Source organism: Misgurnus anguillicaudatus, chromosome 2 (genome assembly GCF_027580225.2).
Source record: "Misgurnus anguillicaudatus chromosome 2, ASM2758022v2, whole genome shotgun sequence".
In the NCBI taxonomy this organism is placed as follows: Eukaryota; Metazoa; Chordata; class Actinopteri; order Cypriniformes; family Cobitidae; genus Misgurnus; species Misgurnus anguillicaudatus.
Genome location: NC_073338.2, coordinates 1,468,409 through 1,488,313, shown reverse-complemented (window position 1 = coordinate 1,488,313; position 19,905 = coordinate 1,468,409). Strand labels below are relative to the sequence as shown.

Below are 19,905 nucleotides of genomic sequence, written 5' to 3'. Positions count from 1 at the left end.
CCCAATTATAGCATTTAAATATGGAAAAATCCAGATTTTCATGAAATGTCCGCTTTAAAAAATGAATTAATCTCTGGTGGTAATGAATTAATAATGGTGCTAATGAGCTCAGAACAATTCTATAAAGCTATGACTGAATTACTGGAGCATATAAACGTGTGTGTGTTTAATTCTCTTGTAGGTGATAAAGTTCTTCTAAAGAAACCATGTAATGGAGGAATTACTATTGAGTACATATCTTATGTCACAGAGGTAAACAATTTATTCAGACCTTTTTTGTTCAGAATGTTCTTGTATGTTTTTAAGGAACAATGTGATCACACTATGAAGGAGATGGCACTATTTGAAGCTCATTCTCTAAACTTGAAAGCTGTCAATCATGCTCTCTGTGTATTAATGTTTACAGATTAATGAAGAAGATGTGAGCTTGCGTGTAAACGCTGACTTTCACCATAGCTATCTAGGAGAACCTCTGGATGTTGAGTTCACTTTCAACAGGTGCTGCTCTCTCATTTGACCTTCACAATGCTGTTCTGGTTTAAACTAGAGTTTTAACACTGAATATGCCATTACATTCAGGTTGACCATGAGAAGGTGCCATTGTGCTTTGGAACAAACCAAACATTTTGGAGACAACAGTAAGAAATATTTTATATCAATCTTAAGTATCATAAATGTATAATTTCACATGCAAAACTGTTGAGTTTAACTCCCTGGGATCGACAGCACCACAAACTTTTTATTTTTTAATCACTGCCAATCTTAGAGACTTGGATTACTGTGCTGATTTTGGACATACAGATATGATTTATATATCATTAAAAACGTTTAGTGTTTGTTTGTTGATTTGTGCTGTCTTTTTGGAGTTCTGTTTCCCAGTGTGCTGACATTGCAGCCGCCTCAGTGGAGTGGAGAGTGGGGTCCACAGGACGAGGATGAACTTCCACAACAAGTAAGCAACAAGGGACAGTGTGAACACACAGAGATCATTAAAGGTATAGAGGAAGATTTTCATGAATTTTTAAAAAGAACCGCCCCTCCACTTTTTTAAAAAATTCACATTTTACTGTTTACAGTGCTTCCCAATCCTGGTCCTCGAGGCCCCCCTGACAGAAAGTTTTAGATGTCTCCTTGTTTAAAACGCCTGATTCAACATATCAGCCTAATTCAAAAATGGTAAACTTGTCTCCCTAACAAGCTGATAAGTTAAATCAGGTGTGTTAAATAAGGAGACATCTAAAACTTTCTGGGAGGGGGAAAAAGAAAATCTTCCGCTATACCTTTAAAGGATTAGCATAAACATGAGCAAAATGTACATTGATTGAGTGTTTGTCATGCTTCATTAGGTGAAAGACACGAGTAATGACATGATGAAAGGGTTGTGTTCTTCGACTACAGATATGGTGTCTGTGGCCACGCAAACTAAAACTGGTAGCTAAATTGGTTTTTATTTTCCTCTAATATAAACAAGAACAATAAACATCATGTATAAGTAACACTTGACAATAAGGTTCCATATGTTAACGTTAGTACTTTATTTTTAGCTAAGATTTTAGCAGCCTTATATTTACTGCACATCAACTGTGCATTCAACTCTCTTGGGACTCTTTATTTTTCAATCACTCCGCAAAGAGACTTAGATTACTCTGCTGATTTTGGACATAGAGATATGATTTATACATCATTTAAATCGTTAAAGTGTCTAGTTTGTTTTCTGTCCACCCCCAATAAAAACAGAATGTTGTGCTTTTTGCAAAATTAAGAAAAATAAACATGATGCACGTTTGATGTCTCTCCCTCAATGAAGTCGCGTCAGAAAAATTAACTGTAACTTAACGAATACTTGTCATACACACAAATGTCTGCATATTGCTTGGAATGTCTACTTTTAAATGATCTAAGTGAGATCGAAAACAAATATTCTCATTTGGTGTAAACTGTATGAGAAGGGGGAGAGGTACCATCTTTGTCTTGTTAGCTCATTATCTTAACTCTTTCACCGCCAGCGTTTTTTTTAAAGTTGCCAGCCAGCGCCAGCGTTTTTCATGATTTTCACAAAAGTTTAATGCCTGCCAGAAAATGTTTTTCTTCAAATATATAAACATACAATATACCAAATGAAAGAACAGACCCTCTGCTTTCAAAAAAAAAAAAAAACGTTTCATCCTACCTTCAGGAGTTCTTTTGTAATCAGCTTTTGAATATGGGTAGGTTTCTGCAAAAACACCACATTTTGAGCAAAAAGCAGAGATAATTCCATTTTTGTGACGGACTTTTCACAGTGATCCCATTCAGAGCGATCTTTAAAACAGACACGGACATGCAGCAGCTTGCCATAAGGCAATACTTCCGGGTTTAAAAAGTTGCGGAAGGGCGCCACCTAGTGGATAATAGCGGTATTGCGGAAAGACGGAAATACTCGTCATTGGCGGGGAAGCGTTTCCCCTTGATTGATGAGATATCTCGTCAATGGCGGGGAAAGAGTTAAATGAGCTGAGATCATCACGCCCCGCTCCATTGAAGTGAACGAGCAAAGACATCAATATGCATTACTCTCGCCTCCTGCCTGCAGTCAATCCCCAATCCAGTCTCTCCATTCCTTGATATGCTGAGTTGTTTCATCCGAGTGCTACAAACATGACATCGAAATCCTTATTTACTCGCGTGTGTTACTAAAAGTTATCTCCAGACGCGAGTGTTTTCTTTGTGCTTCCGGCAAACAGTAACTTACAGACGACGCGACGGGCACGGACATACACAAACACATGAGTCAGGAAATTTGAAACGCTTTTTTGGTATTCTTATAAAAGACGCGATTGCATACAGCACATCTAAATCCGTATTTATTTGCGTCTATGTTTATATCTCTGCACAGCAAGTTTATTACACGCAGGATAGCACACATGTCCACACATTCCTTTGTGGCGCTTTCACTATCAACAGATGAGTAATGGCAGCGGCTGTAAACAAACATTGATAAGTTCGCTCGTCCCTTGTTGTGTTTCTACTATAATGATTACAAAACCACAAATTAAGAGTCCAGACAACGATAGGCAGTTCTTCAGCTTTTTACGGCACAAAAGTAAAACTCTCGCTGGCCAACCAAACAATAACCCTGTGTTCATTTTTACGATGGCCAAACAGTACTTTTACCAGAGTTCAATAACACTACACTACATACCTTACTAAATTTACCATGATTACTATAGTAGGCTATTTGTAGGCAAAAACATGGTTGCACTTTTTGTAGTAAAACCATGGTTTTTAAAGGTATACTTGTGAAATTAATAGAAAATATTTCAATAGAAAAATATATAAAATGAGTGTGTGTGTGTATTTGCATTCTATTGAAAAATGTTGTTATAAATTCCCAAGTAAACCTCATCATGTTTTTACTACAGAGAAAGTTACATTCCTGTTACATTCCTAGAAGGCTCATTATGTGGCTCATTATGCAACTCTTTTGTTCCTCAGCTGTCAATCACTCATTATTCAGGAGCTTTCACGCCTCTTCGCATACAGCCTTTCCCAAGCAAAAGTGTCTTAGAAATTGTAAATCAATATATTGATCAATATATTATGTAAATGAGTTGGCAGAATGATTTTCACATAATGTTAAAGAAAAAATTCTATACATAATAGATCCTGATTTGAAAAGTCTTGGGAAAACATGTTTAGAATGAGTTTTGTGGACTTATATCAGTGACTTAAAAATTTTGCTTTTTCAAAAACCACGCATAAACATTTTTCTCTCAAAAAACATACACTGTAAAAAAAATTCTGTAGAAATTACAGTATTACTGGGTATTACTGGCAACTACCTGCCAGTAACTTACCATAGATTTTACATTTATGTTATTTACTGGCAACATTTTGTTCAAAGTTAAATGAACATGAAACATTTTTAGACTATCTTCTACAGTAAGTTACTGGCAACCAGCTGCAAAATGACAGCAACTTTTTTACAGTGTATACATACATGTTGATCATATAATATTGTAGCCCAGTTTGTGCTGATGTTATGAAGTTATGAGACTTTTGCCATTATTATGTTCTTAAGCAACTGAAAAAAGCACAAATGTCAGTGCATGTCAAAACTTCCCCAGGGCCCTAAAACCCCTTTAGACCCAAGAGGGTTAACCTCCTAAGACCCGAGCTTTGGTTTGTCTTTTTTTCTCAGATTTCTACTATAACCGCTACCCCTAACTTGTAAGAATATTGGTTATATATCTGTTTATAGGGAGGGAGCTACTGACTATAATTTTGTTGTACAGAACACAGAACATTTAAAAAATCAAACATGTTTCATATATGGTGCATACACAACAAATAATTTTGTAAACCCAAAAGAACTGAATAAATTTTTTTCACACCTTCAAATTCTTTTATCTATTATAATAAAGTAAAAACATTTACAAAAACCATATACACATTCAGAAACATTGAAGTGAAAGTCTGCATTGAGATGGAAATGATGATGACAAAGATGATACCAAAGTTGATGAATGTCCAGTTTTAAAAATGCAGGAGACAATTGTCCAGAAAAATTAATTGTCCAAGCAAGTTATTCAAAGTGTCCCACTCAACAAGTGAGTCTTCAAAAAATTAGGTGGCAAAGTCCTTTCCTCAGATGCACCACATTTACAAAAGGTTACATCTTTCTTCAAAATCTCTTCTGAAACAACTCTTTCTGAAGGATTGAGCAAGAAACTCAAGGTTTCTCATTCAAGACCTATTGTTTGTTTGGCTACAAGCCATGCTTGCTCCTCCATTACAGATCCCTTGCTTCTTCTTCTTCTTCTTTCTTTTTTACCGGCGGTTGGCAACCAGCTTAATGGAGCATTACCGCCCCCTCTGTTCCGGAATATGGACCTGATAATAGGTCTACTCTCTACTTTTCAATGACATATATATATATATATATATATATATATATATATATATATATATATATATATATATATATATATATATATATATATATATATATATATATATATATATATATATATATATATATATATATATTTAAATAAACACATTTTCAATCCTACATTACCTCCCTCCTTTCCCCCCTATAACTATCTGAACTCCTCCCGGAGTGGTAATAACTATGTATGGGTTATTTACTAAAAAGGCGCAAATTTAATAACACATGCGTAACAGCTAATTTCCATAATGACCAGTGCAATCTACTAAGAGCGGGGCAAGTAAATTCAGGGTTACAAATAAGCAGAGCTGATGAGGTGCGGGTGATCTACTAATGCCTGATGCACTTGAGTTCAGCACCACAGACATCATAGCTGAAAATTCGGAGTGTGTAATCTAGGGGTGTAAAGATTAATTGATTCGTATCGATGCATCGATTATACAGGCGCCGATTCGATGCATCGATGCGTCCGCAAGAGGATCGATTATTAATGTGTTTATTTTGCCGCCCGTCTGCTCGCCTGTCTATTTTCAGCATTCGCTCAGACATATGCGTACAACCAACTATTAAGCTGCGCGTGGCGCTCACTAACCTCATTGTTATCTTCTATGTCACACCGCTTCACACGCCTTATTTACGTTTCACAGTCTGTTGTTTACACACATTGCTGAGTCTTTTAAAAGCGATGGAACCGTCAGCGCAACACGCAATTTCTGTTTGAGCCTTGGTCTAGCTAGCCCACAGCTGGATGAATTAAGACACAACAAGTGACCCCCGGTGTCTAGATGAGTAGGAGGTTTTCATAAAAATAATGACAGAAAATACATTGCTTGTTGTTAAAATAATTATTAAAAGAGATAAAGTTCTGGACCTGATTGATGTTAAAAGAGTTATTAAGAGTGACTCAAAAGCAATCTTCTAGACGCTGTCGTCTGACGCGCGTGCACACAAACGCGCGAGTGCGTGACCCTGATATAGACATTTAAAATTACAGTTTTAAAAATATCTGTTTTGACAAGAATTCACGCAGGTATGACATATAATCTGTTATATCTGAAGTGAATGTTTGGTTAACTGTTGAGGAAAAGTATCTGTTGTGTAACATTAGGCTATAGTGTAGTTCTATTGTATAGGTGTAGTTCTGTAATGTTTTGTCAGATTCCAACAAATCATGCATTGTTTAGAAGTTTTTTCATGTTAAATGTTTGTTAAATGTTAACTAATTTTAGAAAATTTGCTCATCCCAACTCAATTTGCAAGCACACTTCACAAATGATGCAGCAGCAAACAGAAATGGAGAAAGAACAAGGTCTTCTAAAGGAAAATTAAATATAAAACTATGACTGATGGTTCTGTTGAAAATGTAAACAGGCTGTTGTAAACATACATTTGCATATAGCATAAATATTTGTCCAAATCCATGTTGATTAGAGCATTAAAAACTTGAAAAGTGTTAAATTAGGGTAAATTTAGAACATAATAAAATAAGATCATTTTTTTTTAATCTTTTGACAGCCCTAAAAATATCTAGAATTGAATCGGATCGAATCAAATTGGATCACGGGGAATTCTGAAGAATCGAAAAGAATCGAATCGTTGACCTAAGAAATCGGTATCGGATTGAATCGTCATGAAGGCTCCGATTTACACCCCTAGTGTTATCCCAGCCAATGAAGCCATAGTACACTGAAAAAAACTTGAGGACAAAAATTTACAAGAAGTTTTGACACACCTGCTATTGTGTAACTTTTCCTAGTGACTCCTCTTTTATTTCCTCCAGCAAATTAACAGGGTTTTTCCTGGGTCAAAATTGGTCTTTGGTGGTGGCGTTTCTTTTTCTTATCCTGTTCATGAAAAAAACGATCACTGTCAGGCTAGATAGTAAAAAAAAGTGATTACAACTTATTTTACACGTAAACATCATCAATATCAAATTATATTTAAAATGTCTCACAATTTATCTATTTACAAAGAAAGAACTGAAGACGGAGTGTTTCTTTTAACGTTCGGGGCAGTTGTAGCCTAGTGGTTTTGAGAGTCGGGCTTGTAACCCGAGAGTATGAGTCTTATGGCTGGTGTGATGTGACTGTGGTACCCTTGAGCAAGGCACCTTACACTGATTGCTTCCCAGGCACTGGGATAGCTGGCCACTGCTCTGGGGGTGTGTGTGGTCACGGCTTGCAGTGTGTGTGTTCACTACTCACTCGGATGGGTTAATTGCAGAGGTCACATTTTGTCACTTTCAAATAATGGCACAAATAACAGTAATATCCCACGCACAAACATTAGTAAATCATGTTGCATGAATCATTTAAATACCTTCCTACCATAAATTTTGCGTCTGAAAGGAAAACTCCTAAAAAAATGCATGTGCAGTAAGGTCAGTCGCAAAAAGAACTAGACCACACCTTTTCAACGCTTAATATGCGTGTCTTTAGTAAATCCCAACACTCATTATTTAACACCAAAATGATGGTTTGCACTGGCGCAAGCTTTTAGTAAATCTGGCCCTCAGTGTACTTCCATGGGTAAAATTATTTCAACTGTGTATTTCACTCAGGCTGGGTTTACACTTTAAATTAACATGCGATCTCTGTGATCTGATCACGCAGATCGTGTCATCAGCAGAGCTGGACAGAGTACACAGCTTCATTACTTGAGTAAGAGTACAGTTACCCCTTGCTAAATTTTACTCAAGTACAAGTAAAAGTACTGCAGTCAGATGTCTACTCAAGTAAAAGTAAAAAGTACTTGTTTTTAAATGTACTTGAGTATCAAGAGTACAAGAGTACATTTTAAAATTTTGCATTACTACTGCCACAGTGCACATTGAACCACGTGAGATGATTGACAGCTGTACAGCAAATGATAGAGCTCTGAGGTCAAATCTGACACGAACCAGGAAGAGGAGACACACATCTCACTCTTTGAGCTCTTCAGATCGCATAATTCAGTGGAAAATGAATAGATATCTTATTCTGTAAGACTAAATATTTAACTAACATGTGATAATTAATCATTATTTCTCCAAATATGCACACCGTTGTACTAATAGGCCTGGCGGATTCTGTATATTTTATGTATTTGAATACAAATAAACCGGAAAAGACGAGAATGAATGTTTTATGAGTGATGATTTCTATTCAAAATAACGAACGTTACAGATTAATTACCTTGCACTTCTGGCATAAATTAAGAAATTAATGTCACTGCAAACCAGTTTAATAACAAACAGTGGTCAAATGTCGAAGCTTGTGATGCTGAGTTTGTCCAGATCAAGTAAGAGTGTGATGTTTTGAAGAGTAATGAATTTTGAACAACAATAATCCGGGATCACCAGTGATCCCTGCCGCTCTCAAGGGGTTGAATTTTTGTAAGCCGTTATGAAGCTCTGTTTTGGTAAACACAGCAAACACTTAAAGCGAAAACTATCATTAACTTGTTTAGAAAATTAAAATAGTCTGGCGAGGTGGAGCCACGGGTTGTCACAGTCCCGGGATGGACCTGCTGCGTCTTCATCCATTGTTTCGTCCATGGTTTCTTCTCTTATCTAAATCTGACTATTGGGACTTTGGCGGAAAGCTGAAGGTGATAGCTGATAGGCTGTCCCAATCAGTGGCGCCTGCACAATCCAATCACGTTTGAGAAAAGGGAAACAACAAATTGAGGGTTTCTGAGATTTTTCTTTTTTTTAGAAGTAACGGATACTCACGGTTATGGATAGAAATGTAGGGGAGACGCTCTGGATGAATAGCTGTCAATCGAAATGGCTACAGATGTCTTTAGCCACATGATTTAGGGTTGTCGCGCTAACCGCAATCCCGTATTGTACAGTGCTACTGAGAAGCCAACAGCAGAGAATAACTAGCAACCCCAACAACCGTGATGTTCACATTTTAAGCTTTATATTTTTAGCTTTTGAAGGCTTTTAATTTGTTTATCTGCAGCATCCGCACCATAGATGAACGTTCCAGCTGGTGTAACTTTATCGTTACCTGAACTTGACTTTCACCCGCATGGTTTTTTTTCATAAACTGTTGTTAGTTATGTTTCCTAGTAAATTTAATAGGATTAACATAAAAGAGCTAACAATTTCCTAAATTTCCTGTTAATAGTGCATAGGAAGTGAAGTAATGCAATTTACAAACAAGTTTATAAATAACTTACTTTACCTAAAACCATCACTGAATAAATGTATTTGGTTAATGTTATTATGGTTTGTAGGTGTTTAACTTAAAATGTGTTAAATAAGATAGAAACTGCAGACTGACCAGAAAGAAGCGCAACATTCACGTAATGACCTTGATATATCGGCATTATAACGATACATAAACTTTTGCCATTAAATATTAAATATCTCCATGAATAGTTGGAACATATTAAACATATGCCTGAATAAGTTAAATACAGTCAGCAGTGTTAAAATGCTTTTGTGTATCGTTTTATTTCAAGATATGTTTAAGCTTAGCTAGCATTGCTCCACAAATATGAATGTGTGCGTCTCTCTCACCTGCGCTCCATGACCTAATGTCCTTTATTTTTGACAGCTGTCAGTGAGAGGAGATGATAGTGGGCGGGGTTTTGTGTGACGTTGACCTGTAAATGCAGATACGATGGCTGGATTGCATCTACATTACACTGCGATCCAATCACAAAGCGTCCTCAACTACCTCTGCATCAGGACACACAGATCGGATAACATTCCGATCACAGACGCGTTTACACTTATCTTTTCAGTGTGTATTTGGACAACATTTGGATACAGATCACATGTTAATGCCAAGTGTAAACACAGCCTTACAAAGGCCTATCAAAAGAGAGGCTTGTGAATATTACTTAGACAGGCCAAAACGACCAGTTCTTCTTAGCAGAGCTCCTGAAAGAGGAGCTGTAAAAATAAATTTTTTGTTTTTGGTACTCGTACCACAAATATATCCTAAAATAAAATCCTATAAAGCTATGAAATATGGGACCTTTAATGGCACAATATTTAATTTTCTCAACTAGAAGTCGCTAATGACAACAAGCTTGGTGTAGCTTGACGACATTGTGCAAGAGCGTGGAATGATGGCAGTTGTCTTCTCTTTCACGTCGACATGAATCAATCTGACTGTACTTAAATGTCATGTTCATATTACAAGAGCAATGCAACAGTACTGCTTTTGAATTGGTTCTGTGATACTTTGATCTGCTTGTGAACGGATAATTTTTTTTGCTTCTGCCAAAGTGTAGCTATAGCTAGTGTGGTGTGGTGAAATGACAGCTATCCAATTTTTACCGAAGCAATATTGAACAACACTGTTTACAGCAACTGCAATGGTTCAATCCTGTTAGAGGTGATATATCAGCCCCTTCAGTCTGTTAAAGAGTAATTTGTGAATTTATGGATAGGCCTTTATTATGTCTGGCCTAGATTACTGCAACTCTCTTTACTGGGATATTTCCAAGAAAGCTGTTGCATATGTGTTCATGTTGTCCAGGATGCCGCTAAATCTCCCAAAGTACAAACTTGATCATGTCACAAATATCTTACTATCATTATACCGGCCTACTTTGCACTACCGTATCAACTTCCAAATTCATTTTGTTTGTATGAATCTTTAAATAACCAAGCACCTTTATTGTCTGTCTGAGCCTCTTTACCCCAATAATCGTACACTGAAATTGCAAAACTAACCAATCAGACCTCAAAGTACTGTATATATACATATATGTACTGTAAGTATTACATTATTTACAGACCAGTTATTAAGGAGTTGTCAGTGGTTCATTTATAAACTACTCACTAATGTCTATTAATGTTTAATAATTATGAATGTTAATAAAGATTTACAGATTCTTTCCAAAAAAATTTGGAAGGAGGAGTTAAGAACTGCGGGAGGAGCCGGTCACGAGTCAAAACTTTATACAACACTGACTGGATAACTTATGATTCACTACATGTTCATGCCGTATATATAATATCCACTTTCGTGCCGATTTCCAACATAACACAGAAGTCTTACTTACCACAAGCAACTCATGACCTCCTTTCGTGCTTCTTTCGTGCCATTGTTGAGTCTTGATATAAAACAAGGCTGTCACATGAAGTGATGCCTGTAACGTAGCGTCCGCTGTTCTCACTCTCCAGCAGATTTATGTGTGGGCATGGTTTTCTGGGGGAAGTGCCCATAAAAAGAAGTGATACGTATAGCTTACCCCTGAAACGTCAGCTGGACCTGTAATCCAAAAAACTTGTATGAACCCTGGCGAAGTGCATTCAGCACAGAAATATGTTACATGTCAAACTGCTTTTTTGACACTTTGCATTTGTTTAGCATGAGGAAACCAACTGTTAAACTGTGTTACAGGGCTCGAAATTGCGACCATTTTGGTCGCATATGCGACCGAAATTTAATCTGTGCGACCTTAAAATATATTTGGGAGCATTTGTGCGACTGCCCATTTTGTTGTGACGCGAGTTGATTATGATCCTGCGTGCTGGCGCTGTCCCAGGTTCAGTGTTCTGTCCAACGATACATAACCAATCAAATTTCACCATTAAGTTCTTGCGTTTAATGAAGACCGCAGATTGGCTAATATGAGCGTCAGTCATTCCTTGTTTCAGTGAAGCGCGGAAATGTGAAAAGACGAACGCGTCGCGAGCATGATGAGAGCGAGACGATTACAGCCAAGGTTATTACTGTTTCTTTGACGACGATCGGGATTCAAATGTAACTCCACCACCGGAAAATACGAGTTGACGTTAAACCTTTCAGAGAGAGTGGCTTAAAGATTTCGAGTGTCTATGAAAATGTAACTGTTTATTGTAAATCCTGTAAAACGGTGTTAATGGCGGAATCAAAACATTTTAAGCGCCAGACGTACCTTGCTTAAACATGGCGAAAGTGCCAAAAACACAAGACGTGTCATGACAAATGTGTTTATTATTGATGGAGACACCGACCTGTCTGTCAGTGTGTTTAATGGTGTATGTGCGCATGCGCTGGTGAATGGACATTTGACAAACATCCTTGGTCCATGTTGCTGTGGAATACGACAATGCTGATGGTATGTTTTTGTTGTATTTTTTAAAACATTGCCTATTTAGTAGTAAAAGCATCCTGGTAATGCAGTTATCAATACCAATATATATTAGCCTTCTATATTAGGGTCACTTTTGTAATGTCACAATTAATCAGTGTTTTACGTGTTTGCTAGATTTTCTATGTAATCTTAATCATGTGACCTGTAATTGTTAAATTATTATTGCTGCAATACTATTTCAACAGCATTTGGGTATTAATTTAGGAATTTATGCAGCAAAAAAGCATAAAATAGAAGACCAACTTTTAAATGCTGGCCATAGGACGTGTAAAGCCTGGTGGTGGTGTTTTATTTTTAATAAAATAAATCTATTAAAATTTACATTGTAGTTGTGGTACTTTTTAATTTTTGGATGGATGCGCCTAAATTTTTGCTGGTGCTCCTAACTCTTTAAAGTTGGGAGCACCAGTGCTACCAAATAAAAAAGTTAATTTTGAGCCCTGTGTTAACTCTTTCACCGCCATTGACGAGATATCTTGTCAATTAAGAGAAAACGCTTCCCCGCCAATGACGAGATTTTCCGTCTTTCCGCAATATCGCTATTATCCACAAGGTGGCGCCATTCCGCAACTTTTTAAACCCGGAAGTATTGCCCTATGGCAAGCTGCTGCATGTCCGTGTTTGTTTTAAAGATCGCTCTGAATGGGATCTCTATGAAAAGTCTGTCACAAAAATGGAATTATCTCAGCTTTTTGCTCAAAATGTGGTGTTTTTGCAGAAACCTACCCATATTCAAAAGCTGATTACAAAAGAACCACTTAAGGTAGGATGAAACAGGTTTTTTTGTTTGAAAGCAAGAGGGTCTGTTCTTTCATTTGGTATATTGTATGTTTATATATTTAAAGAAGAACATTTTCTGGAAGGCATTAAACTTTGGTGAAAATCATGAAAAACGCTGGCGCTGGCTGGCAACTTTTTTTAAAAACGCTGGCGGTGAAAGAGTTAATAAGTCAAAATGCATGAAATACCGTTGACCCCCCCCCCTCCTTTAAATAACAACAACCAAGAGTAATAAATGAAGAGTTTGGCAATAAAAACGCAATAAATCCATTTTGACATATTTCTGTAAAAACGTGTTTTCTATACCAAGAAAGTGACAAGATGAAAACCACTTTTTTCTGTTACAAGCGTTCACATAGCATATTTAGGTTATAAAAACATAAAACATTCAAATCCATAAATTGGTTTTCAAAGAATTATTATAAAAACGAATTCTTTTTTCCACAAAATGCAAATGTACAACTGTGCATTCATCTTTGCCATTTTATATTCATTTAGTTGAACAGTTGAACACACTGATTAAAAAAATAAACATTAATGTCATTAATCAAAACACTTACTTTGTCATATTAAGATCACTGCCATTGCTGCGGTTATATTTGACGCCGTCGCTTAACATTTTTCACAGCGATCAGCTGTAAAATGTTTTGGTCCTGCTCAATTTTCGTTGACTGAGTAAAATAATGTAAAGTTTTTCATAAGATCCCCTGGGGTCGATGTGTTAGCATGAGAAGCTTGATGCTGTCGGGTGATAAGCACAAGTCTCCCGAGTGCTTCGCGTAAATTATTAGATGTTGATGGCGTTTTCCGTCACAGAAATCCATCACAGGTTTATCAATGAAATTATTAATTGTTTGTTTACATTGCGTGGAATGGTGGGCTGTAATTTGTGGAGCGGATTTATTGCGTTCTGTAAAAAAGGAGGAGTAGCGTTTATCGCATTTTGGGAAAAAGGGGAGAAAAGATGACAGTAACAAATTTTTTTTCAAAAATGGTTTATCGCGTTTTGGAACCAACCTCTTCAAATACTGTAAATATATATTGCTTGTTGTTTGGTGATGTTAGCTAATGCATTGACAAATATTAACAATGAAACCTTATTGTGAAGTGCTTATTAAATGTGCATTTACCTGGGGAATCATATGCATTTTTCTTTTACATTTTTTGTGATGTCATTTTGTGATTCCTGACTTTCTATGAATTGTTTTCAGATTTGACATTGAATGCAAAAAGCACCCCAAACCCTGGCCAGTTCTTCAACCGTCAGCTAAATTTTGCCCAGCAGGAAGCAGTTAAACAGATTTTGAGTGGAGATTGTCGTCCCACACCATACATTCTGTTTGGTCCTCCTGGCACAGGAAAAACCATTACGCTTATAGAAACTATACTGCAGGTACTCTACCAGTTATAACTTAAATGTGCAAAAGTTTTAAACAAATCCTTTGTTACAAATTCTCACATTTTGCTGAATTAGTCACCAATCATAGTGTGTTGGCTTTAGTGTCTGGGAACAAGCGAAACATATACTGAAACTGCTGCTTGAATACAAAATAGGTCAGTCAAGACTATATTTAAATTTAAAGAACAAATGAAGGTAAAAGCTGACGATGGTATTTTATCACTATGTACAGTTATTATGCCATACACGTTTGCTTGTCTGTGGTATTGGAGAAAGAATGAAACCAAAAGAAGAATCTTGCATGCGCAGATGCATCTTCTTTCCACTTGCTGTTTAAACTATCAACTTGCCCCACACAAACACTCCCATTTATAACTTAGTGTTTGAATTGAGGATGGCTAAAGGAGTCCCAGATACACGCCCACATCGCTGAATGGCACTGACAAAGTTTTCATGTGAAAATATTATGAATGCGTATTAGGATGAATAAGATGAAAATAAAATGAATGTACATAAGATAAAGAGACATTAACTGCATTTCAAAATTATAATAATCTGGGTCCTGACCCACAAAAACATTCTTAAGACATTCACACGCCATGAATGATGTCTTAAAACATTTCATTCTGAATAAATATGAATCACAACAACATGCATACAAACTATATACAGCATTTTGCTGTTTGTAAGCAGTTGACGCGACGCGCCATCCCGCATCTGCCGCGCCCCAGCCACCTGACTGCAGAGAATCAAATGTTTGTTTAATGGTGCTTAGCAAATCGATCCACGAAAAACATAAAAGTACAGCGAGAGCGATTAGAAAGCATGCAGAGCAGTCTGCTCTAGCGATTCTTTGATGTCATATGGCATCCGTTTGCACTGTAACATGTCACAATTAATGAACAGCTATGTAAAGCCTGTGAAGACGCCGCATTCTGTCTAAAAATGGAAAAGAACATTTTTAAACAAAACCCGTGACACTTTCAGGGTCAGTTCATAAGCCTGTGTAAATGTATAGTTTTGGCTGCTGACCCCACAAACTCATCTGCCTGATAATTGCTTTAAATAATATGATTAAATATTATAACAATGTACCAATTTATATCATGTAACTTCAGTTGTTTAAATGTCATTGTGCTTGCATTGCATTTTGAAGCATGGTAAAAAGTTGTTTTTAGGGCTGGGACAATGCGTCAACGTCAAAATATGCGCGTCAATTTGTCAGACCCGAAATGGCGGAGCCGTAGTAGCAACGCGAGTGGCTCCAGTCCACACCGGTTTCACACAACAAGTGTGAGCAGTGCGTAAGTGGCCCGTGTTTTTTTTAGCGCCCATGTTAACAAGCATGCACCCCGCCGCATGTGCAGCGCGAGAATGTGGCTCCGTAGCAGCAGTGCTGCGATCGTTAGGCTATGCTCAATTAGCCTTTCGCCGAGCCCCGCCCCCCTTAGTTACTGTTGCTACTTCCGACAAACGAATGACCAGCGCGACATATTGCCATGACGGAAAGAGGTATACCCGTGCGTGTCAGTGACCTTTTTTGGAGCAATTCCTCCGCGATATCCTCCAGATCAAGGCAAAAGGGGTTACAGTATGCAGTGTAGGGATATATTGAAAATATAAAAATACGCAATGAAGGAGACACGACTACTATTTAGGCTAATGCTTACCGGTCTCAAGCAAAAAATGAGAAACCACATGACCTGGAACTCAAATGCAACCAGCACAGCCTTGTGGACCAGTCATGCTCTTGCACTGCCGGGTAAGTTCTCTTTCATATGGTAAGGTCTATTAATGTCTATGGTGAGTAGCTATTTTGTTAAACTACAAGGGTATGTTATGGCGCTTTTCCATTGCATAGTACCCCACGGTTTAGTTTAGTTTGGGTCGTGTCAGCTCACCTTACTTTGGCGTGGTTAGCTTTTCCATCGAGTTTAGTATCATTTCGCAGTGGGAGGGATTATAGGCGTGTCGTTATATTTGCGCTGCCTGCTGTGACATCATACAAGTGAGAGCGTCGTTGTATATTCCAATACAGTTATTTATTTCAAATTCCGCCACAAAATTAAAATTGACCACCACAAACAGATGTTTGCACATCGCGTTTATCACTATACCTCTGTCTCACATGACAGTTTCTGTACAAACACCCACGGCATGGATGCATTTAAGCATATATAATCCTGACGTGCTCGTCGCAAATGTTCCGCCACAAATTGCAAGTCTGGAAAAAACTTTTATGGTGTCACTGATTCTCAACCTGTAGACGTTTTTCATCGCTAAATGGGAGTTCGGGAACTAATAGCAGAGCAGATGACAACATGTTTGCTCGAGACAGCGCAAGCTGGCATTGAGGAAAAGCTAATCTTTTACATTATAGCGATGACGTGATGATTCTATCAGACCAATCAGTGATCTACAGTGTTTTTGCGTCACGTTTGGTATCAGCTCGGGTCGCTTGGAACCCCAACCGAGGTGGTACGAAAAAAGTATCGGGTACTACGTACTGCACCCAATGGAAAAGCTCCCAAAAGTAAGCTGACCCGACCCAAACTAAACCAAACTGTGGGGTACTATGCAATGGAAAAGCGCCATTAGCTAGCTAAACCTACATGTGCGTCAAAGCTAACTAACCATTCTCTATTGTTTTGAGAATAACCGTTTTGAGAATCATAATGTTTTATTTCCTTTGGGGATAGCCAGAATTGACAAAAAGGAAATTGCTTTGGCTTAAAAGTTGCAGAACAGATAATATAATAAATTCAATTTATAATATGCCAGCAGCCATATCACCCTGTAGCCCAAGACAGCTTGCCCACTGAAGCTAAGCAGGGCTGAGCCTGGTCAGTACGTGGATGGGAGACCCCCTGGGAAAACCAGGTTGCTGCTGGTAGTGGTGTTAGTGAGACCAGCAGGGGGTGCTCACCCTGTGGTCTGTGTGGGTCCTAACACCCCAGTATAGTGATGGGGACACTATACTGTCAAAAAGCACCGTCTTTCGGATGAGACGTTAAACCGAGGTCCTGACTCTCTGTGGTCATTAAAAATCCCAGGATGTTATTCGAAAAAGAGTACGGGTGTGCCCCGGCATCCTGGCCAAACTCTCCCACTGGTCTACTAATCATCCCCCATAGATACTAATCATCGGCTATATCACTCTGTCTCCTCTCCACTAGTAAGCTGGTGTGTGGTGGGCGTTCTGGCGCAATACTGCTGCCATCGCATCATCCAGGTGGATGCTGCACATTGGTGGTGGTTGAGGAGATTCCCCCATTCACATGTAAAGCGCTTTGAGTACTGAGAAAAGCGCTATATAAATGTAACTAATTGTATATAATATAATAAAATTGCACAGCATTTACGGGATTGGGAAACTCAGGGGTAGGTTTTCCGTTCATAAAATGCTACATGAAAGATAAAAACAAAATTATTTAAAGTTGATTGTTAGGGCGCTATGTTCGACTTTGGCATAAACTGACGAAAAATAAAGTTGGGGAGCTGAAAGTCCCAACATAACAGCAGCTAATGTAGCTAGCTAACTAATGTTGGCTAAAGAAGTCATTTAACTTAGCTTAGAGAGTAGGTTAACATTCTAGCAATTATATTCATGGAAATCATAACTTTGGTCCAATTTGTGTTCTTGCCTCTAGTTAGTAGATCTAGACAACACTGTAACTAGTTGAGTTGAGTTGAGTTGAAGTTTATTTGCCATTTGTACTAGTACAGCCATACAGGTACATAGGAATTTTTGTAGCAGAGCTTGCTGAGTCAACATTGAAGAAAAACAATACAAAAATCGACATAAGAGAACAACATACAGACTCCACACAATAGATAAACTGCATACAATAAATAAACTGCACACAATTAATGGACTACACAATAAATAGACTCTTAAAAAAATACATTCACGAAAAACAGCACAAACCTGTATCTATCCACTCACACAATAAAAATTATCACTTACTAAAATATTGCACCAGAAAAACATCCACATTTAGTGTAGTTTATTAAAAAAACTGTATATACTGTTCCAAAATGGTACGAAGTATAATTATTTAAGCTTACTAGACAGCTACCTCAACATCTCTATATAAAAGCAGACATGTTTGTTCCTTCGGCAATGTCCTTCGCCATCAGTCTTACTGTTGCAGGAAAAAAACTATTATAAAACCGCACCCTGTGCGAAATAATACTGTCCGGCCTGCCATATCTCAAATTGTAAATTGAATGCTTAGGCTTAACCATTGAATGTGCAGGGTGGTGTATGTCCCTGAGAATGTTCGTAGCTCTCTTCCTGCAGCGTTGTGTATATAAAATATCCATGGATGGAAGGTCCGCTCCAATGACCTTCTCTGCGGTCTTTACAACTCTTTGGAGCGCTCTCCTTTCTGCCTGTGTAGTGCTTCCAAACCAGACAGTGATTCCATTTGTTAGGATGCTCTCCACAAGTCCTCTATAGGCCTGGATGAGTGGCTTGTGGCTAAGTCCTGCCTTCCTTAGCAGTCTGATAAAGTAGAGCCGCCGTTGGGCCTTCTTCACTGTAGCGACAGTGTTTATGGTCCAACTCAAATTAGATGAAACATGCAGGCCTAGGAACTTGTAACTTTCAACTTTTTCCACCTCCATCCCCTTAATGACCAATGGCTGTAAAAACTGTTTTTTCTTTCTAAAATCCATGATTAGTTCTTTTGTTTTATCTACATTTAAAATTAGATCATTATCATCACCATAAGCCAGAATATTGTCAACCAGCTCCCTATAACCAGTCTCATCCCCACCTTTGATCAGGCCCAGGACAGTTGTGTCATCAGCATACTTAATAATTGCAGTGTTATTTTGGGTAGTAACACAATCATGTGTGTAGAGAGTAAAGAGTTTTGGACTGAGACAACAACCCTGAGGTGTTCCTGTGCTTAGAGTCAGCTCATTTGAGATGTTTCCCCCCATCCTCACTGTTTGTGGTCTGTCAATAAGAAAATCCAAGACCCAGTTACAAGTGGTGGTTGGAACCCCGAAGTCGACCAACTTCTCAATTAACTTACTGGGTCAGATCGTATTGAAGGCAGAACTATAGTCCAAAAAAAGCATTCTTACGTATGTTCCACTCTGGTCCAGGTGTTGAAGAGTGATGTGCAAAGCCATGGACACCGCATCATCCACTGATCTGTTAGAACGATAAGCAAACTGTAAGGGGTCAACAGTGTCCGGAACCACAGAGTTAATGTGTCTAAGTACAAGTTTCTCTAAGCACTTCATGGGTACCGATGTCAAAGCGACTGGCCTGAAGTCATTCAAGGTAGATGTGTCTGCTTTCTTAGGGACTGGTATGATAATAGATGACTTAAATAAACGTGGGACCACACCATGTGTAAGAGACAGATTAAAAATGTCTGTGTACACACCTGCCAGTTGTTCGCCACAGACCTTCAAAACTTTTGGCGATACTCCATCAGGTCCCACTGACTTACGGGGATTTAACTTGTTAAAAACTTTCCGTACCTGTTCTTGTGTGACCTGAAGCCCCCCCTCCTCAGTGTTCAGACTAAGTTTTGAGGGAGTATCACAGTTTAGTTGATCAAATCTAGCATAAAATTCATTAAGGCAGTCTGGTAAGGTGGCATCTCTGGTCTCAGTCCCTTCTGTGCCTCTCTTGTTATAATTAGTGAGAGACTGAATTCCTTGCCACATACTGCGCGTATCATTTTGC

The 19,905-nt window shown here is 38.1% G+C and overlaps 1 protein-coding gene across 4 annotated transcripts in view; it reads left to right on the top strand.

The window, feature by feature from the left end:
- Positions 1 to 19,905, top strand: part of mov10l1 (Mov10 like RNA helicase 1) — a 221,507-nt gene that overhangs the window by 128,631 nt on the left and 72,971 nt on the right. For 3 of the 4 annotated variants that reach the window (XM_055201124.2, XM_073871734.1, XM_055201123.2), the window contains exons 12-17: positions 182 to 252; positions 407 to 498; positions 580 to 638; positions 867 to 952; positions 1,347 to 1,431; positions 14,008 to 14,189. In XM_055201124.2, the coding sequence (XP_055057099.2) occupies positions 182 to 252; positions 407 to 498; positions 580 to 638; positions 867 to 952; positions 1,347 to 1,431; positions 14,008 to 14,189 (575 nt within the window). The remainder of the gene's footprint in view (positions 1 to 181; positions 253 to 406; positions 499 to 579; positions 639 to 866; positions 953 to 1,346; positions 1,432 to 14,007; positions 14,190 to 19,905) is intronic. The other variant, XM_055201125.2, reaches the window with a different exon arrangement.